The following is a 21862-nucleotide window of genomic DNA, read 5'->3' as shown; positions in this document are numbered from 1 at the left end:
GTGAATAACTCGTATTATATTCTAGAGCCCTTATAAATAAAATACCGTTAGTGTTTGCATTATCAGCTAGAGGGTTAATTAACGTGGTAGAATGAGGACTTATGCAAGGTACAATGCGCAAAGCATTTTACTACTATGAAAACAAGTGCAGTCAAGTTAGGAGAAAACCAACTGGACTCTAATACACACATCTTAATGACAAGACTCCCCACCACATGTGAATGTAAAACATTTAATTTAAAAATGTTGACACTACAATATATAAAATAGCTATTATAAATGCACATAGTGTATTCTATAGCTGCCAGGTTTACTTTTTTTTTTTTTTTTTTTTTAAGGAAACTGTAAGTTACACTGTGGTTAAGACTTGTATCTTCACCCTTGAAAAAGCCCACATTCTATCACAGTGATGTATGGTCAGACTTAACAGCCCCAATTGTTAAACACTTGGATCAAGTCATAACCAGTTTTATTGCAAAAGGACCCTGTACACATTTATCAATTCTAGTACCTTAATAGCTACCCAACAAGTCATTAACATACAGAAACATGCATCATGAGAAGCAAGAAATATCACCCATCCCTTCTGCATATTAGCAACTTGTCACTCCTGAGCAACAGTGCTCACATCGCTGAGGTCTGTGAACAGTCACTTTTCGCATTCATCCTGAGTGAAAGATGGAATGACTTAAGTACAAATGCAACATATTATAAACAATTTCTTACAAAAAAAAGTCACAAATTAAACCAAAGTATTTTACAGAATTTACTACAAAACACCATAAAAACTGCCTTCACTTAAGCTCTCTCTCCCCGTATCCGACGAGCCAACTGGATGTCTTTGGGCATGATGGTGACTCTCTTAGCGTGGATGGCACACAGATTAGTATCTTCAAATAAACCCACCAGGTACGCTTCACTAGCCTCCTGTTGAGGACAAGAGCCACACTATTAAACTCTTTGGAGAACCACACACAAGCCCTCCACCCCTGCTACAGCCCTGGCTTCCTTACCTGGAGCGCACCAATGGCGGCACTCTGGAACCTCAAGTCAGTTTTGAAATCCTGGGCGATTTCCCTCACCAACCTCTGGAAAGGAAGCTTCCGGATCAGAAGCTCGGTCGATTTCTGGTAACGACGGATTTCTCGAAGCGCAACGGTCCCGGGCCTGGAGCGAGCAGGGAGCGAGGCGTAAAGGGACACCGGTTAACTGACATCGCCGAGCAAGCACTACGAAGCGTCCCGCTCGCAACGCGCCGCCGAGTCATTGTTTTCCTTCCGCACTGCCTACCTGTAGCGATGAGGCTTTTTCACCCCGCCGGTAGAGGGAGCGCTTTTTCTGGCAGCTTTAGTGGCCAGCTGTTTGCGGGGCGCTTTCCCACCCGTGGACTTACGAGCAGTCTGCTTGGTTCGGGCCATTTTCTTTTACCTGCATAAGACATCCGTGAGTCCCGGGCCGTGGGACTCGCCTCCCGGGGGTAAGACGGAGAGTATACAGGGGGACACCTGGCGTCCCTGTCCTACCGCGTCCTCGAGCCCCACCGCGGGCGGCAGACGGCCGAGGGCCGCCGCCGCCTCCTCCCCCTCCCCTAATGACTCAGGCTGCGAGTAGCAGCAACCTCCCTGGGGGGGGGGGGCGCGGGGAGGAGTCACTTCCCTTCCTCGACGGGCGGAGGCCGGGCTGGCCGGAACCCCGCGTTGGGATCTCTGAATCACCAGCAGGGAAGAGGCGGAGACGCGGTTCCGGAACAAAGTCCCAGGGGAAAACCACCCGACCCCACAGCCGACGCGAGCGGCCAGAGCAGCCCGCACCAGCCGACACTCAGCTCTCAACTGCCGCGGCACCAAAGGCTGGCAGGACCCCAAGTCGCCGGTAAATCCGAGGACGCTTACTCAATGCCGAAGTTTTAGGCCCCTTCTTCCGCCGCGCCGCTTCTATTGCCCAATGAAGAGCCGCAGTCGTTGAGCTAAGAAAAGCAGCTCCTCCAACGAACGACCAAACCGCTCTGCGCTCCAAGCCCCCCCGATGACTCCGTTTTTATACCCACGCTTCACGCTGCGTCTCTGCGTCATAGGGCCCTAATTTGCATACACCAACGACTTTTTCTATTGGCTGACGCTGTCGCCGACGCGCTGACATCCCCCGACACAAAGGCCGTGCTTCGGCCCCGTTCCCTGATTGGTGAATATCTAGACCACTGATTGGCTGTTAAAGTGGCCTAATGATTGGATGAATGCAGAAAGGAATGGACGAATCAGAGCTTAGCACTAAACGGCTCTTCTGATTGGATAAAATGGAGCTATGTTTGGATCCTTCCCTCGGTTCCAAAGCTCTACAATAGAAAGTCAATGCAAATGAATTGCACTGGTCTCTATCAGGACTTAAGAGTCGGGATTGGAAGGAGCCTAATCTTATTTGCATAAGGCTCAGACAATGCAGGAGGAGAGGTTACTTGAACGAATTTTTTGTAAATATTTTCCAGTGTAAAATGAAATATGTTCCCAGTGATTATTTACTTTTCATTAACATTTTGATCGTTAGATAGTAGTGAAAATGAGGAGAATTCAGTAAATCATGTTATTTCACCACGTATTTTATATATTAGGCATATACATTTTAACCAAAAAGCAGTTGCTTGTTTGGTGGGATGGGGAGGGGCACATAATAGATACAAAGAAACAAATGTCAATAAATGTTTTATAAGTACTATTTTGTGTGTTCTTAGGACATCACAAAATACTTTGTGATTTCAATATGCTTAGAGTTACAAAGAAGTGACCTACTAAGTAACAAATTTTTTAAATTATGTAATTCAACTGAAGGAAATGACTACAGCCAGAATGGGAATAGTCCTAAAACAGTATTTGCATATCCGTAAGAGTAAATTAAACGTGTTCCCTCGTATTTAATGGTATGTATTACTTTTTTTAATATATTACTTTTAAAGAAACATGACAGATGTATAAAAATGATAATCCTCACCTTTGCCTAAATAAATACCTTGGGTGGATTTCAATATTTAGTTATCCAGATGACTCAGTTACATAAAATATCAAAGCAGGCTTAAGGTTAAGACCAGCCAAACAAAGCTCAGAAAATTGAAATAGAGCCTTGGGCATTCTACTCCACAATTAACTCTTGGTTCGCCCAATATTTTAAATTATTAAAATAAAAAAGCCCCCAAACCAGATACATATAGATTTCAACCCAGAGAATTACTGTACATAAATACAAATACCTCAAAAATTTGCTCATGACACCAAAGGTGCTCCCTCATTGATCAACAGTGAGAAAAAAATGCACAATTTAAAAAAGCAGCTATAGCAAAAACACCTTTGGGTCAATCTCTGGTACCAAAATCGTGTCTTTATTTCGGTCCTCTCAGTTGTACCTCTAAACTTTAATGTGATAATTCGATCAACCATAATTTCTCTCTTCTGCTCAGTTTAGGGTAGGGGAAAATTTAAGCCATTTCACTACTGCCAGGCTAAGAAGAGAAACCAAGATGGAGGCTCTTGCCCTGTCCTCAGAACCTGTCTAAGGCAAAGAAACAGGGCACTGGTTAGATCCCGCATGAGAGGCTGTCAAAGGTTCTGGAACGAAACCAGAAAAATATCCTGTCATCTTTTTTTGACTGCTCAAATGGCCTGGAGGGGGAATGGGCTCCTAAAATAACACCTGTTTTGTGTTCCAAGGCTTTTCTAGGGGATCCAGAACCCTGTCTGTCCCATGCTTTTTACAGGAGAAACAGTCCAGTTATTTTTTTCCCCTCAGTTTTGCTAATTATTAGACAGGAACTAAAACTGCTCCAGGAGAAACTAGGTATGAATTTATATTCGGCCATTTAAGGATGATTAGTGGAAATAGTTTGTCCCTCTTACTGGCCATACTGTTGTATTTTTCTTTTTCCTAAGTTGGTGGATGGGAGAAAAAGCAACATAGGAAATGGGGAACACGTTAATACAGTCAAAACAATGCAGAATGTGCTGCAGCATGTAGGCTACTGTCCTAGTTCCTGTTTTGTTACCAACTTGCTGAATAACCCTGCGCAAGTTGCTTAACCTCTCTGAGTTTCGGTTTCCTCTTTTGTGAATCAAGCAGTTTGGATGATATCATCTCCCAATTCCACCAGTACACACTCATTTTGAAGCTCATAGTATACACCCATAAAACCTAGCACTCTGAACTATATTTCATTCAAATCACACGGGTATTTTGGGGCAACATATAAAGCAATTACTTGAATTTAATAGTAGGATTAAAGCAATACACCATAACTTTTCTGTGTGTATGTCACTTTGGTATTCTTCATCTTCAAATGCCCCTAGTGGTTGAACAATTTGGCTTGTTTAGGAAATACCAATTTCTCAACTTTGTAGGCTGACGATTTGGCTTTTGATGTGAAGTTACTCAAACTAAATAAAATAGGTATGTGTCAGTCTTAAACATTAACGATCTTCCATTCACCCCAGTCTTAAACATTAACAATCTTCCATTCACCCCACCCTGCATCACCGCTAAGGTTATTGGAATGTGTTTCTTTAGTGAGATTATCATAAATCAACACTATCTAATAAAATGTAAATCAGTCTCCAAAACGATGGATTTAAATAGATTCAACATGGAACAGAAAGTTAGATGACGAGTGTTAAAATATATACGAAGAACTTCTCCAGACTGCAGGAAGCAGGGAGGAGACATTTTCCCCAAGTAGAAAGGTTGGCGTCCAGAGCAGGAAACTGGAGTGGATTATAAACCGCACTCTACTCAAACCCAGGCCCTTCCTCTAGACACTGTGACGGTTCTCCACGCCTCTGCAACCTGCTAGTGTACCTGAGACTATGCTAGACGGAGATTAAATTCGCCCTTGGCCTTTAAAGTACTGGAAACAAATTGGTCATGCCAGGTGTCGCCTCTTGAGAACGGGATCAAATAGTGGAGTTCCAGGTTTCAAGGTTGGTAAGAGTCTATGGAGCGCCTCAAGCAAAGGGGCGGGAACACAGTACTGTGTCGTGTAGCTCTTCGTTAGTAAAGACTCCTCAGGCCGACTTCCAGCCGGCTGACTTCCCCTCACGCCCCTCAACTTGGTCCCACTGCAGGAATGAGGATGCTGGCGTACTCCGAGTGCCTAAAGCTCAAAGGCCCAGTGCTCGGTGTCGGCATCACAACCGATCCCAAGCTGTGCTTAAGTATGGAGGCGAGGTAATTATTACACCTTTGGCACTGAAATCACACTTGGAACTGTTTCACATAAGTCGTTAGGTCCGCCCTAGCTCTGGGCCTCTGCGACTCAGAAGCTCCAGTTTCAGGGGTTAGTCTCCCCTACGAACCTGGAAACGCGCTGTTAAGATGAAACGCAGCGGGACTGCAACCCCCAGAAGCCGTCGCGGGGCCTCAGCATCCGGGACACTGCCTGCAAGGATCCCTGGGTATTGTAGTCCGTTCCTTTAGCAGCAACCCTCTACCGACGGTAAAATTCCTGCCGAACCCGGGACCACAACTCCCAGCAACCCTTGCTGCAGTGCGGGGGGTCTTCACGTTCTCGTGGCGCGGCGCAGGCGCACTGGGTCCTCGGCGCGGACCGCGCAGACTGAATAATAAAAGGGGAGCGGCGAAGAGGCAGGAAGACAGGACCATGTCGAAGGGCCCCGGGCCCGGCGGCTCCGCAGCTTCCTCGGCGCCCCCGGCCGCTACCGCTCAGGTGCTGCAGGCACAGCCCGAGAAACCGCAGCACTACACGTACGTAGAGCCCCCCCCGCCGCGCGCGCACGCCTGACGTCAGCGGCCAGCGTGAGTCACGCGCGCTGGGAGAGCGCGAGGCGGCCTCTCCCTCCCCCCTTCCTCCTCCGGCCCGGCCCAGACCGGTTCCAACCTGCTGGGGCCGGTCCCAACTGCCTCCAACTGCCACCAACCTCTGGTCGGGCCGTGGGGCGGGAAACCCGGTCCCCGCCGCCGAGTGGGGAAGGCGGGTGCTCACGGTGCGGAGTGCACACATCCTAGGGCCGGCCTTCGAGGCCTAACTGTTCCTCAGACCGTAAAACCACAGTACCAGGCACTTTCGGGGCGATGAGAAGTCCAAGGCGCGACCCACATGAGTTCCTAAGGGGCCAGCCCTAGAACCGCCTTTGAATGATGGTTAGCATTGAAGTCCTGTCAGACCACACAGTCCAGGAGGCCTTTTGTGTCCCTAAGGCCCGTGTGTTGTCCACGGAGGCTACTCTTGCTTAAATTCACTTTAAAAGAGTTGACTCAGCCCGAGTCAAGGATCCGTAGGGTGACGGGATCTATGTCCTCACGCCCAACCTAAGTATGGCATCTGCAGGAGCCCCGAATGCTAACACTACGAGAGTCCTGGAAAATCTTAGTTCCTGAGAATCTCCTTGGGTCTAAGTGTAGGTCCTTGTCTTCTTTTTATTTTCTTTTGAGGCACTTAAAGCAACTACCTTGGTGCTTGGTGCATTGGGAGAAAGATGAAAAGGGGCAGGCCCTCCTGTTAAGCAAAATGTTGATTTCCATTTTCCCTGATGCTCTTTGAGTGTCTCTTTCTCCTGGGCACCCAAGTTATGTGCATGTTTAGAGTTTCCCCAAGTGTACCTCAGTCTTGCTGGAGATTTGAAATGTGGGGGTTGAACAACCGTTAAGGGGCAGGCAGTAATGCTGCCTGGTGAACCAAGATCAGGAAGCATGTGTTTGGAAAGAACTAAAAGTAGGCAGGAGCAGTTCTTGTCACAGAAGTAAGACCCATTGGGAAACTTCTGGGATTAGGGAACATCGGTTTTAGAAAGTGTATTGATTTCTTTGTGAGATTCTCTGTTATTGGTTGACATCCACTTGAAACTTTTTCTTCAGCCTCACTCATGTTAACTATAAATTTTCTAATGTGACCATTGGTTTGCTGATCATTGCTTACTGGAATTATTTCCGCAGTCCTGCCATTGGTTTTGGTGAGATGGTTTTCTCTCTCAGAATTCAGGTGAATGGTGTGGTCAAGCAACAGTATGGTCTTGATTTGGAAATCTGCAAACTTCACGTAACTGGAACTTGTTTATAATCTCTGGTTCCTCAAATCACGTTTTTCAGTAAAATACCTGTAACATTTTGAGTAATGTGAGTCTTGGTTTCAGCAACCTCTGTTTCTGTGTTGTCATTAGGTGTACTGTGGAATCTGTATTAGAAAGGCTTCTCATCATTTTGGAATTGACAGATGAAACAAGTCAACTGCTGTGTAAATGTTAATATCAGTCTTTGTCCTCTTGGTGTTCATTTGTTTAAAATCTGTCTTTCCATTCCTTGTGGGATAAGTACAGGGTAGTCAGTCTTGGCTCTTGAAGTGGCTTAGTCAGTCAGCAGTAGCAGATGAAAAGCCAGAGCCTGATTGGGTGCTTGGAGGTTGGAGGTGTTCCCAATTTTATTTTCTGTTATCTGTTCCTGTGTGTTTATGTTTTTAGCTCCAAAAATCAGAGATAGAAACCAGTTGTCTTCCTTGGTAGATTTATGGACGTTTAGACACCTTGATGATTGGGAAAACTTCATTCCTTGTCACCCAGGTCTGAGGAGCGGGGAGCACAAGGACACTGATGATGGCACCAGTACACTTGTTGGCTCTTGATTTTTTTTTTTCTAAAGTGAACCCGTTTGTTGTCCTTGGGGGTTAGGAGACACAAATATTTTAATTTTGATTTTATATTTACTAAGAAATTTTGAGCTGCCCAGCATTTCTTGTCATTCTCCTTTGTAGCATAAATTTCTATAATTTGTTCCAGTCTGAATATGACCTTATTATCTATTGCATTGATCACATTGTTGAATACAGACATAGACCCCCTTGGTTTTTCCTTTTTTTTGGGAATGTTTGTATTTCTTTAACATGTCAAAATTTTTTATCTTTTAAAACTTATACATTAATATGTTAATTTGTGTATTTTTTTCCTGATGTTGTTTGAGATTGTCTGACATGCAGTAATTTTGCAATAATCCTGAAGAGATTTGCATTAAAATTGAATCCCACTCATCTTAATGGCAGACAAACTTGGTAAACACAGTTGGATCCATCAAAAGCAAAAATTGCCTTCCTATTGGCTTACTTCTTGCCCTTTATTCTTGTCCCACAACTAAAGGCCTAGGGTGTGAGCCCTCCTTTTCCTAAACCAAGAGAATTATTTATAACATAGTTTGAGAGATAATTATTTTGTTGATTTTTAAGAAAAACTCTTGAATAATCTTACTTTAAGGGAAACTTCTAATTAATTCTTTCATCAAATTGATACAGCAGGCACTTGTGCTAGACCTGAGGAATTCAACCCTTTTAGAAAACAGTCATGTGAGAATTTCCTCTGTTACACAGTTCTAAGTATTTGATTAGCGCTAAATAGAATGGTAATGTGCATGTATTATACTCTTCAGTATGAGAACCATATGATCTCTTGATAGATAATTTGTCTTTTTGTTGTTGTTGGACAAAGACTAAATTTAATGCAGCTTTATTCAGAATCAGTCCATCTTGTATATTAGAAGAGTTTTATAAAAACAGATTAAGAATGGGAAATTCTGGAGCAGCTTACATTCCGAAATGTACCTACAAATTTAGCTAACTTTGGGCTTTTTACTATATAACAATTTTACTGTGAAACATATAGTTGAAAAGTCACCAAAAAACCTGCCATCTGAAATATCCCGGTTTTTGACCTTACTGTGTTGACCCTATAAGAGAATATAAACCTCAAAGACTATTAAGTCAGTTTTGGACTCCTTTACTTGCAGTTGATTTGCAGACTTAATGCTCTTGCATTAAAGGCAAATGAAATTCTAGTGTACTGAAGATTTCTTGGACTTTCTGGCCACTGAGTAGACAGAGAATAAATGCTTTATAGTCTCATCTAGCCAGGTGTCGTTTTAATTTAGGACTGTTCCCTGGACATATTTAAACAAGAATAATGTAGCAGTACTTCCATAGATAAACTATTTTGAGGGAAATTTGTTAGTTCATACATTATGTAAATGTCATGAGCTTCACTTGATTGCATCTGATTGTGTTTTGGAAAATCTAGACAATGAACAATATTTAAATCATTATTGCAAATTGCAGTAACATGGTAAATACATTACTAGAGTACAGCTCTTGCACAATGAAAATCATTGGAAGCATTGCTTAGCAGCCTGAGCAAGAATGAGTTAAACATTTCTGGATCTTATTTACTTGTTTATCAAGAACTAATTTCTTGCAAGGCAGAGTGAGAGCTCATTGTTTCAGGCAAGCCCACAAAATCCCCATTAATAAGTGTTAAGTGCCCATGCTAAGGGTAGATTCAAGTTTAGCACCTAGTTGATATTTGCTATAGTCTAAATGATTAAAGTGAAGATTTGCTTAATGGTTAAGTTTTTTTGTTTTAATCCAGCTATGTTAGATACTAAAGAAGGCTTCCCCACAATCCATATGCATCTGCTTTGACTGGTGGTTTCTGTCAACCTACAAAGACTGTGGCTTATTGGTGAGGGCAGCTGGACAACTCTGAGAGCAACTTAGAGAAATCCACCTTGGGCACACTCTATAAAGGAGCTCCTTCTCTGGAAATAGCACCCCAGATAAGTGCACAAAAGCAAGACACCCTCGTGGACCTACTTCCTCCCGCTTTCAACACCCTGATGCCTGAAGGTGAGGTCTCCTTCCTGTGTGTCTTAGAAGCCATGAGCTCAGTTAGGTAATGAGAGCCCTAAAACAGCCTGAGTACCACACATCTTCAGGCTTTCTTGCCAGACCTTTGCCTAAAGGTTATTTTTCTCATTAGGAGAGACTCTAGGTCAGGAGACTGATAAAAGTAAGGTTGCGTTTAAAGCTACATTACTTTAAATAGAGGACTGGTCTAGCGATTATTTTCCCAAATGGGGGCAGTATTTGCTTAATGATTAAGTTTTTCATTTTGTTGTTTTGTTGTTTTTTTTTTGATCCAGCTGTGCTTGATACTAAAGGAGGTTTTCCCACATATGCATCTTCTGTATTTTGAAATTGCAACTATGGACAGTTATGGCTAATCCTAGTAGATTGTCTTCCCTTCTTTTAACATCTTGGATGAATTTTGGGGCACACTAATGTGTTATGTGAAGATGGATGTTGAATGTAAGTTTCTCTGTCATTCTTAGCCAATATGTAAAAATTACATTAGCCTAATTGCTAAAAATGCCAAGAATTTGCGTTCAGTATCCTTCTGGACAATGTAGTTTTCTTGTTTTCTTACCATATAGATACTCTATAGATTCACCCCAGCCAGTCATCTTAAAATACCTGCATGGGCAACAGAGAGATCTACGGAGAAGGCTTGGGTAAAATCAGTACATATGAAAATAGGTACGGGGTTAATTTTGGGGATGATAGAAATGTTCTGGAATCCCACAGTGGCGATGGTTACACAACAATATGATGAATATACTAAAAACTACTGAAAAGTACACTTTAAAATGGTGATTTTTAAAATTGAAGTATAGTGAGTTTACAGTGTGTCGATTTCTGGTGTACAGCATTATGTTTCAGTCGTACATATACGTATATATATTCCTTTTCATATAAAATGGTGAATTTTTATGTTGTGGTCATTAAATCTCAATTTTTTTGAAAAAGAGATGTTAAAATCAGTGTATATGAGTCCCCCCTACTACAGAGGCCTTAGACATATGGCCTAAAAGGGCTTGGTATCATCGTTCAGCATGGGAAAGCCTGCAGCTTAAGAAAAGCTCCTTGGCACCCTTTTCCCAGCCTGCTCAGTGGCTTTGTCCCCATATATCCATTCTAGGCAAACGTGCACATGTTGTAAGTCTACAGAGATTCTTTTGAGGTAAAAAGTGAATACTCAGCAAGTTTGAGACCCCTAGTTGTTAGTAGTTGTACTTTAAATTGTCTCTAAATTGGTAACCGTTGTAAGGAACAAGCACACTTTGCCAGTACCTTCGTAAAATGAATTGTTTACTTCCTAGGGTGGGTGGGAGGTAGAAAAGGTTGCTGTTCTGCTAAAATGCAGTCAGTTCTGTTCATCAGGTATTGGGATGACTGTTTTTATGTTCACATGGGCATTTCTGTAAGGACAGGCCATGTGTTTTAGGCATTTAAAATGATTTCAGTAGCTGTAATATTTTAGTTCAAATGATCACAACAAACTTTTTATTTTTTTCTCTATAAAATCCCTCAACTTTCACCCCTTTTTTCTTTGCCAGTGTGTAGAATTTGACAGCAGTATCAAGAGCTGATGAGGAGGAGAAGATGGAAAGGAGTCTAGCGACTTAAAAATCTCATAGCGTTCTCTGTGAGGTGACCTTTTTCCTGTTGGTGGCTCTATTTAGGAGACAAAGAAGATATTAAGGCCTGTGACAGTATCGTCATGTCATATCTGAGCTTACTGAAATGTTTCTTCCCTTTCCTTATTCTTTACATCACAGTTTGCTTTTTGTGTTCATAAGTTGACTCATTTGTTTCCTATTAGTATTTGAAGCACCATATGGCCACCATAAGTCCTAACAAAATGACTTCTGATGAGGAGGGGGAAGGCCCATATTCCCACCTTCCTGAGATTTTGGCCTATTCACAAAACTACCCTCATTGAAGAGAGATAGTTATGCTTAGAAAAGAAGAGGTTGATAAAAAACTTTTGGCATGGTGTTTTATGACTTAAAAGTTTTAACTGATAGTTTTTATATCTAAGCTTTTATTAATTTTGGTAAGAACATTACTGTATCTTTTTAATTTAACTTCTACTGCTAAAAGGTGCCAGGCATCTAGAAGCCTGCAACTTTAGGATTTGTGTGAGTTGAACCTATCCAAACATAACATAAATTAAAAACTTGTACTTGTATTTTCTTTAAAAAATTTTTTTTTACTGTGGAACTAAAAGTACTTTTATAATGAACACATAAAATGAATGTTAAATATCCAGTAGAGTATGTTATAGTTAACATTTCTGTTTTTATTTTTAATATTAAACTTATTTTATGATACTGTAATTATGACCTGTTAAAAACTTCCTGACATATTTTAAACAGCTTTAAAGAGTCACTTACGCTTATTCCTGTAGCTTAATTAAGAAAAGCACAGTTAACAAAAAAAGAAAAGCATAGTTAACAGTCAGCATGGTGTTTAAATATGGTGACTCTAGGGCCAAATTGTCTGAGTTTGAAGGCCAGCTCTGCTGCTTACTAGCTGTGGGACCTTGGGCAAGTGAATTCCCTTTTTGTGTGTCAGTCTCCTGAGGATGCCAATAGTACCTGTCCCAAGGGGTTGTTACGAGGATTAAGTGAGTTTATATATATATATATAAAGTGCTTAAAACAGTGCCTGGCACTTAGCACAGTGTAGGTACTATTCTTATCAACATTTGAACAATGCTCAGGCTACTGCTTTCAGTTGCATTGCTACCTCCTTCAGCAGCCTTAATCAAATGCCTTCTTTAGCAGCATTCACACTGAAGTAGATTCTTCAGTTCTTGGGCACACATGGGTCAGTGTCTCCTTCTATTCCAGAGCACTCCTTTCTTCCTCATCCGTTCAAATTTCATTTCTGTCGCAGTTCTTATAGCCCCTACCAGAATTGGTGTTCTAAATGGATCTACTCTTTCAGGGACAAAGACTTTGTTGTACAGAAAACAGTATTCAAAATAACATATCAATTAAAATGTTTATACTAAAATAGTCATCATATTGGAAGCTTTTCAGGGCAGCTGTGTACAGGAAAACTTTGAATCAAGTCAAGCTGTTAACTGATTTAGTGAAGAATGAACCAAGATGTTTTTGTTTTTGTTTTTGTTTTCCCAGTTGTTTTTTTTTTTTCAATTAATTTTTGTTATCAGTTGACGTGTAGTCTGTACAACGTTTTGTTGATTTCTGGTGTACAGCATCATGTTTCAGTCATACATACACATACATGTATTCGTTTTCATATTCTTTTTTATTATAGGGTACCACAAGATATTGAATATAGTTCCTTGTGCTATACAGAAGAAGCTTGTTATCTATTTTATATATAACAGTTAGTATCTGCAAATCTCGAACTCCCAATTTATCCCCACCCCTTTCACCTCCAGTAACCATAAGTTTGTTACCTATGTCTATGAGTCTGTTTCTGTTTTGTAAATAAGTTCATTTGTGTGGGTTTTTTTAGATTCCACATATAAGTGATAAGGTATTTTTCTTTCTCTTTCTGGCTTTACTTAGAATGACAATCTCCAGGTCCATCCATGTTGCTGCAAATGCCATTATTTTATTCTTTTTAATGTGAACCAAGGTTTTCAGTACTCCTCAAATATTACATGACCTTTCCCTCCTCAATTTTACCAGTTCCAGGATTCTTAGGGCAAGGAGACAGTTATAGAAAGGAGGAACCAGGGACACGTAGGACCAGTTGCACACCAACATTGTACCATTCATGTTTCTTATTAGTTCTTGGGGCCAGGACAGCTCACAGGTGTCAGCTCTTTCCCAGTATGGAATGGGCTGAAATTACTTGCTAGTGAGTGGCTCCCCTACCTTAAAGTGTTTGCATGCTTGAGTGCTTGTAGCATTTGTACTGTAGGTTCCTGTGTATGCATCCTTGTGTTAGGATAGTTTTATTATATCCAGGAGGTCCATATTTGCCCTAAGGTCTTTGGCTAAAACCCAGTTACAGGATCAAAGCCTGTCTTAAAGATTCAAACACTAGGGAATTCACTAGACACTTATTTTATCTGCCTGAATAATACTATCTAAGCTTGTTTTTTCTGCCAGAGAGAATGTCCTAAATGAGAATCACTTCAAAGGATAGTGCTTTATCAGAATTGTCCAAATATTTGCCAACCACCGATTTTAGCTTTATTTGGCCTTGCCTTGTTTTTTAAAAAGCCATTTTTGGGGCAACTCCCACTGCTGTGGTTATTGTTAGAGTTGTATGGTTTCTGGTTGTGTTTGGTGTCAGAACAGAATGTGTATGTATATCTTTATAAACATTGAATCTAGAAATGCTAAAGTTTACCTAAAGCTCTACAAAAATGAGGAAAACTTTTTTAGCAAATTGTAAGAAATATATATTTTTATACACACATTTAGATTAAGTAATTCAGGATTATTAATCTACTGCTTATCTGCTCTTATAATTAATATTCACTTTGAAGTTAAAGATTTTATTCTCAAATTTAAAAATGAAGAATCTTTGACAAGCCATGAACTATGAACTCTATGACTAAATTCTTTACAGGCATTACATATGGGAGGAAAAAGTAGCCAGTAGGGTATATATGACTATGGAAAACAGTAGATTACACGTAAGTGTCATTTGAGCCTTTGGATACCACAAATATAGTCTTCAGCAGTGACTGGGGTTTTGGCGGTGTTTTGTTTGTTTTTGTTTTCTCCTTCCTTTGCTTGTTGCAGAATCCTGTCACATTATGGTTACATTTCAATAAGGAATATTTAAGAACAGGACCGTTTCTTACATTTTAAGATTCTGTTTCCATGATAAAGCTTGTATATTGCTTGAAATAGATGAATTTCTGTAATAATGATGAACACTGGTGGCTTATTAGGAATATGTGCACATCTGTCAGACTGCTAGGCCTCTGCCATCCCGTGTCAGGGTCATGAGCAGTGACCACTGACTGGCCAGGAGAGCAGACAGCTCCCCCAGAGCAGGGCCATGACCTCCAGGCTGCAGGGCATCTGGTGTGGGTTTCTTCTGTCGGCTCAGCCTGTTGTCCCATTTTTGTTGGGCTCACAGGTTGCTGTTCACTGTGCACAATGGGAGTCAAGTCCCGAGCATACCTGGGGTTGCAGCACCATCCTGTTGCTTCTCCAAAGGCCATCATTGTCTTGCCTGTTTACCTTTTTATTCAAATCTGACCGTTCTACATATGTAGCCAATCAGATTTTACAAATCGGAGGCAGGATGACATTCTAATAGTCACTCATTTTACAAAAAGATTTACCATAGTTCACTTCTAACGTAAAGGAACTCTTCTGAGTTATTAACAACATGTCTTTCATTTAATTTTGGATCAGGATAGATTCCCTGTCAAGTTGTCATTAAAATTATGGATTTCTTCCCTAATAATTTTTTTAAATTCTAAAAATAAAGTTACAGTAACGAAAAGCCTAGATAACCCCTAAAATCAGTAATACTGGATATATTTTTCTTTCCAGTTTTTCTTTCTGCATAAAGTTTACCTAATTGTCCAGATATATATTTTTATTTTTTTTTCTTTCACTTAATAAGTCTTTAGTTTGTACCCAACTTTTGTCAAATAGTCATTACAATACCCCTTAGTTGTTTGAGGGGACAGAAAAAGGAATTTAATACATCTATCTCCACACATTCCCAGTAACAGTTACAGAGCAAGCCATCTCACTGGTTGCTTTTCTAGTCTGCATATGAAACTGAGGATCTCAAATTTAGTGTCCAGGGTGAGGACCAAGGCTGTGCAGACATTGTAGGGAAGGTAGCTAGAGAGGTTACTGATTTCTTAACTGCCAGGAGAAGCAGCCAAGTTGCCTCTCTGTGTTTTGCTGGGTTAGTACATAGCTGCTGTAGACCAGGCTTTTATCTTTTGGGATGCTTTAATGTTTTTGCTTTTTCCCTGGACAAACATGTCACCTGCTTTGAGCTGGCTTTATGCAGGGGTACAAAGATGAATAGACCTGGCTATACACAAAGCAGTTGAAGTCAACTGTGGTAGGAGCCGTTCACACAGTGCAGTGGAAACGTGGAAGAGGAGGCGGTTAACGCAACTGGGCAATGTGGGAAACTCATGCAGAGAAGAAGCCAGAAGGGTGATCCAGACACAGGAGCAACAGGATCAAAAGTATGGAGATCAAAAGTGAGGGGAGGGTATCACCAAAAGCAGGTACTCTTCAGAGCAGATGTCAACCCACTACAGCTTGTATGCCAAATCCGGCCTGCTACCTAATTTCATATGGCCCGTGAGCTAAGGATAGTTTTTACATTTTTAATGGTTGAAAAAGAATATCTTATGACATGTGAAATTCAGTTTTCAGCATCCGTAAATAAAGCTTTATTGGAACCCACACTCATTGGCTTACAGTCTATGGCAGAACTGTAATCACAAAGTTCAGTAGTTCTGATGGAGACCATATGTGGTACTCTCATCACTTTGCAATGCTGTTCAGTGCGCTACAAATCACAGTGACACAGTTACAGCCTGACAATGTTTCCAGCACCATGTGTATCAGCATACCACAATATTTTATTTATTCTTTATTACCAGTGCTGAAAGAATCCATCAACATTAGTAGACTAAGCAGTCGTTACAGTATCTTCAGCTCATAGGAAGGCAAGTCAGAAAAACTAGAAAATTTTTAAAGAGACTTTCATTACAGCAGAATTTCTTCACAAAAGTGGAAATGAGCTATGACTGAAGTTTCCACGTGGCTCATTTGTTAGCCAGGCAAGGAAAGCCGTTTGCTGATACTGAATTAATTGTGTTTGATTGCAGCAACTGAAGAAATGTGCCTAGAGAAAACAGACTTGTTTAAGAACATTATCTTTTCGGCAAGAACAATTTCTCAAAATGTTGAGGTCAGGGGGAGCAGCATCAGTAGTCAATTAAAAAGCAAGGCAAATGATTTCATGTGGTTTTTCTTGGCTCTTGATGAGTCAACAGATGCTACTGTTTGGTGGTGGTTTTATTCATGGAGTCAATGCCATGTCTGAAGTGACGGAAGAAGTAGCCTCTATGAATAGTCTACTTAAAACAACTACCACTGAGGATATTTTCAGAAAAGTTAAGAAAACACTAATTCAGTACAAGCTGAAATGAAATCTGTTAATATCTGTTAACAACTGATGGTGATAAGAATGTGGAGTGGAAAGAGTTTAATTGGACAAATTTACAAGCTTATGAAAATGTAAGGTGTTTAAAGCCTGTAGTTATTCATTGTATTCTTCATCAGCAGGTGCTCTGCAGAAAATACTTGAATCTTCATGTGTTATTGAACAGCTGGGATCAGTGATGAACTGTACTCCCTCTTGTGGACTTAACTATCATCAATTCCATGAATTTTTTATCAGAAATAGAAGCTGAATGTTCTGACACGCCCTACTACACAACAGTTCGATAGCTTAGCAGGGGTAAAGTTTTATAATTTTTTGAGTTCAGGGCTAAGGTTGAAATTTTTCTGAAAAGAAGAATCATTCTCAACCACTATTATGGAATGCTGACTGGCTTTGGAAATTAGCTTTTGCTGCAGTCTTGAAAATATTTCTTAATGAATTCACCTTGAAATTATAAGGTGAAACATTGCTTATATGCAAACCTTATATTGTGGTAAACTAATGTTTGAATCATAAGTCATGTCAAGCTACCTTGTACACTGCTTCTGGTGCCAAAAGTTAAAACAAGAGTGAGATCTTTCTATCTACACCGATTTACTGTTGATATGATTTCCAAACACAAACTACAGTTTGAGCAGTGATTTTGCATATTGATAAGAATGCAAAGGAAATTTCTGTATTTTAAAATCCATGTACTTGTACAAATCTTGTTATCTATGTGAAAAGACATATTCAAAGATGAAATATGTAAAATCTTACTACAGAACTAGCATTAACACATGAACATTTGTAATCAGTTTTGAGAAAAGGGGTCCCCAACTTTGTATTATTCCTGCCCCTCAAGTCATCTTATTAGTAGACTTGTGTTACTAAAAATTGTAGCCAATTATTTTTAATTTCATCAATAAAAAATTGGAAATTTGTTTTCTCTCTTATTATGTAAGTACCTACATAATATCCTCAGTTTGTCCTCTCAGCCCTCAAAGTCTAAAATACTATATGGTCCTTTACAGAAGAAGTTTGCTTACCCTGCTGTAGAGTTTAGTTTGCTTTGGGGGGAGAGGAGCAGGTCAGGGGCCACACGGGAGATAAAGTCAGAGTGAGGCCAGGCTAAACACTATTCTAGAAACAGTGGGGAGCTAGTTGTGGATTAAAACATCTGCTACTTTCTCCCCATTGCTTCTAAATTTACATAGTCTTCCTATCAGTCATCTCCAACACTTTTCTTTCTTTTTTGGGGTGGGGGGTAATTAGGTTTATTTATTTTTAGAGGAGGTCCTGGGGATTGAACCTAGGACCTTGTGCATGTTAAGCACGTGCTCTACCACTTGAGCTATACCCTTCCCCCTCTAATATTTTTCTGTTTATTGTTTATTCAGATTTTCCTCACGCTCGTCCCCAGAAGAGAGTGAAACACCCAAACTGATAAATCTATTAAGTGAGGCAACTTTGAAAAGGATTTAAAGTTTAGCTGGAAATTGGCCAGTAGCAGTTAGCACTTGATCTAAAACCTCCTAAAGAGTAATGTAATTACTGAATATATATTTTAAAAAGTTTTTTTGCCATTGAACTTTAAGCATTTTGTTGTTACTTTTTTACAAATATCTTTCATGTATATGTATTTTTTGAAGTATAGTCAGTTTACAGTGTGTCAGTTTCTGGTGTACAGCATAATGCTTCAGTGATGCATGAACATACATATATTCATTTTCATATTCTTTTTCACCATAGGTTACTACAAGATATTGAATATAGTCCCCTGTGCTATACAATATGAACTTCTTGTTTATCTGTTTTGTATGTATTAGTATCTGCAAATCTTGAACTCCCAATTTATCCCTTCCCACCCTCTTCCGCTCCTGGTAACCATGTTTGTTTTCTACGTCTGTGAGTCTGTTTCTGTTTTGTAAATAAGTTTGTCTGCCTTTTTGTTTTTTTTTTTTTTAGATTCCACATATAAGTAATAACATACGGTATTTTTCTTTCTCTGGCTTACTTAGAATGACAATCTCCAGGTCCATCCATGTAGCTGCAAATGGCATTATTTTATTATTTTTTATGGCTGAGTAGTATTCCATAGTATAAATATACCACAACTTCTTTATTCAGTCATCTGTTGATGGACATTTAGGTTACTTACATGTCTTGGCTATTGTACATAGTGCTGCTATGAACATTGGGGTGCATGTATCTTTTTGAATTAAGGTTCCCTCTGGATACATGCCTAGGAGTGGGATTGCTGGATTATGTGGTAAGTCTGTTTTTAGTCTTTTGAGGAAATCTCCATACTGTTTTACATAACGGCTATACCAAACTGCATTCCCACCAGCAGTGTAGGAGAGTTCCCTTTTCTCCACACCCTCTCCAACATTTATCATTTGTGGACTTTTGAATGATGGCCTTTCTGACTGGTGTGAGGTGATACCTTGTAGTTTTGATTTGCATTTCTCTGGTAATTAACGATACTGAGCATTTTTTCATGTGTCTATCGGCCATTTGTATGTCTTTATTGGAGAATTGTTTAGGTCTTCTGCCCATTTTGGGTTTGGGTTGTTTTTTTCTCATTAAGGTGTATGAGCTGTTTATATATTCTGGAAATTAAGCCCTTTGCCAGCCTCATCTTTTGCAAATACTTTACTGAATATAGTGTTAATCCCTTATGTGTTATCACTGTTGGTTTAGTGGAGCAAGTGATTGAATTTAGATTTCAAGTAGCCTGATGTTTTGCTGTTTTTTAGAATTTTGGAAAATAAAGATAATCCAGTAAATATGGAAAGTATTATTTGATTTTTTAAAAAAATGTTTGCATATATTTGATTTTTAAAGTTTTTAGGGAAAAGTATTAGTTTGTAAAGCAGTTTAGCAATATATGCATTATAATTATATCTGTGTGCAAATACTGGGAGAAAATTTTCCAAAAGTCTAGCACTATTAGTGATGGGATTAAGTATGCTTTTGTCCTTTTCTACATTTAAAAAATTTTGTTGCGGGGAGGGTATAGCTCAAGTGGTAGAGTGCATGTTTAGCATGCGTGAGGTCCTGGGTTCAATCCCCAGTACCTCCTCTAAAAATAAATAAACCTAATTACCTTCCTCCCCCCTACACACACAAAAAAAATCTAAAAAAAACTTTTTGTTAAGTGGGCATGTTACTTTCATAATAATCTTATATTTATAAGTAAACCATTAATAGGATAATTAATGTGATGTTCTAAAAAAGAGTGAAAGATAGCTTTGATTGAAAGTCAGCCCCTGGTGTGGGGCAAACGTGGGCACTGCTCCTTTGTCGAGATGAGGCTCGGACCAGCCGCAATGTCCTGCCAACCTTTGTTGATCCTTCTGCACAGCGAAGGCTTTTTCTGTCAGCTCTTATTTACTCAGGGCCTGAGTGGTTTCTTGAGTCATCCTGGCCTTGCTAGTCTCTGTTTATTGCCATTTATCCTTGAGTGCGAGTATCCGTGGGAGATGGAAGTATGAGTTGAGTTCTCTGGCCCTGTGCGATCCCCAGATGTTGGAGTGGGGCAGGGATAGTTGGTGAGTCTTCTCTCCTAACCAAGAATTCCAGGACTTCTTGGGTTTCTGAGAGCTGGCTGAATTGAAGAATAAGTCTCCGCCTATTTCCTTAGATCTCGTGCTTTCAGATCTTTAAAATGGAAAGATGGATTGGAGCTTAATGGAGATAGTTGTGCATTTTCACTGAAAATTTGTTTCATTTCAATCCATGAAAATAGAAAAAAGTGATTTCTGAGCGAGTTTTGTCATCTGGGCACTGCGTTGCCGGTTAGCCAAAGTTGGAGTTGGGGGGTGGCGGGAGAATGGGAGATTCTGACTGAACATTTTAGTTCCCAGGTAGAGGATGACTTAAACAAAAAGATAGAAATTTCTCTCATCCAATTATAGTTGGCTGAAAGTCGTCCTCTCCCTGCCTAGGTTCGGTCATTCGGCCCCTTCTCTGATGAGGGGCTTTTCTGCAGGACGGTTAGAAATTTCCTGTCCACTGTAATGCTTTTCACAAGGGAATAGGGTTAGGCTTCCAGCTCTCACTGCCTGCTGGCAGCATCATAAAACTGTTGGTATTTCTTTGTGGACTTTGCCTCTTCTGTGACTTTTTATTGTATTCATTCAGCAGACTTTGTCACTGTACTGGGTTCTTGCTTGCTTGCTACCAAGGACTTTTTAATCTACTAATAGAGAAAAATGTACATGTTATTACTATGAAATGCAGGGTAAGGGCTATAGGAAATGTCCAGAAAAAGTCTTGTAAAAACTTAGAGATGATAACTGTTAGCTGGGGACAAGGGCAGGACGGGGAGGGGAGGTGTAGAGGTCAAGGAAAGCGTGGAGGTGATGGTATCAGAAGATTCATTACCATTGAGTTCAGTGTTGAAAGATTTCTACAGGTAAGGAAGGGGCCATGAGCAAAGGCAGGGAAGTTAAAGATCTCTTTGCAGGACATCAGGGACTCCAATTTTACAGGCTGCAGTAGAGAGAAGTCAAGGGAAACAAGGCTGGAAAAGTATGTTGGGCCAGATTTGCAGGGCTTGCAATGCCAGGCCAAACAGTTGATCTTTATCAGTGGCTACTGGTGGAAGCTAAAGGCTTTTAAGAAAGTGAGAAGTAAATTTGGGTCCTGGGAAGAATAGTGAGCACGGTGCTGCATGAACTGGGCAGGGGAGAGGCCAGATGCAAGGAGACCAGTTTGTTAGAAGGTACCAAGTGCCTGAGGTAATTTGTTGCCTCCATATCTGTCCTTCTCTGTGGTACCCCTGCTAGCTGGAGCCCTTGGGAGCCCCAGCATCTGCATGGGCAGTGTGGACATGGCTGCCCCAGTTCACCAGGAACGCTCTCCAAGAAGAGAGATTGTACCCAAAGTTAGTTTTTCCCCTGACTGCTTCCCTGGGTTTTTACTTACAGACTGATGATACTAAGCAGACAGGCATCACTCTTAGGGCTGCTAGATTTAGCAAGTGAAAATACAGGATGCCAGTTAGATTGAAACTTCAGATAATGGGTAATTTTTTAATATAAGCATGTCGCATGAAGTATCTGAAATCCCAGTTTAACTGGG

At 40.5% G+C, this 21862-nt stretch overlaps 2 protein-coding genes across 3 annotated transcripts in view; one reads left to right on the top strand and one right to left on the bottom strand.

The window, feature by feature from the left end:
* Positions 1-309: 309 nt before the first annotated feature.
* On the bottom strand, positions 310-2043 carry LOC105104655 (histone H3.3A). The gene is made up of 4 exons (XM_010998407.3): positions 1893-2043; positions 1291-1428; positions 1014-1167; positions 310-927 (listed from the first exon to the last, which is right to left on the bottom strand). Exons 2-4 carry the CDS (start codon positions 1416-1418, stop codon positions 799-801), a joined length of 411 nt encoding a protein of 136 aa, XP_010996709.1. The 5' UTR covers positions 1419-1428; positions 1893-2043; the 3' UTR covers positions 310-798.
* A 3525-nt stretch (positions 2044-5568) lies between these two features.
* UNK (unk zinc finger) overlaps positions 5569-21862 on the top strand; it is a 32568-nt gene continuing 16274 nt past the window's right edge. The window contains exon 1 of one of the 2 annotated variants that reach the window (XM_010998408.3): positions 5569-5739. In XM_010998408.3, the coding sequence (XP_010996710.1) occupies positions 5636-5739 (104 nt within the window). In that variant the 5' untranslated portion in view covers positions 5569-5635. The remainder of the gene's footprint in view (positions 5740-21862) is intronic. The other variant, XM_064495513.1, reaches the window with a different exon arrangement.

Source organism: Camelus dromedarius, chromosome 16 (assembly GCF_036321535.1).
Source record: "Camelus dromedarius isolate mCamDro1 chromosome 16, mCamDro1.pat, whole genome shotgun sequence".
In the NCBI taxonomy this organism is placed as follows: Eukaryota; Metazoa; Chordata; class Mammalia; order Artiodactyla; family Camelidae; genus Camelus; species Camelus dromedarius.
The sequence above is the reverse complement of the archived record's forward strand: the minus strand, read 5'-3'. Positions and strand labels throughout refer to the sequence as shown.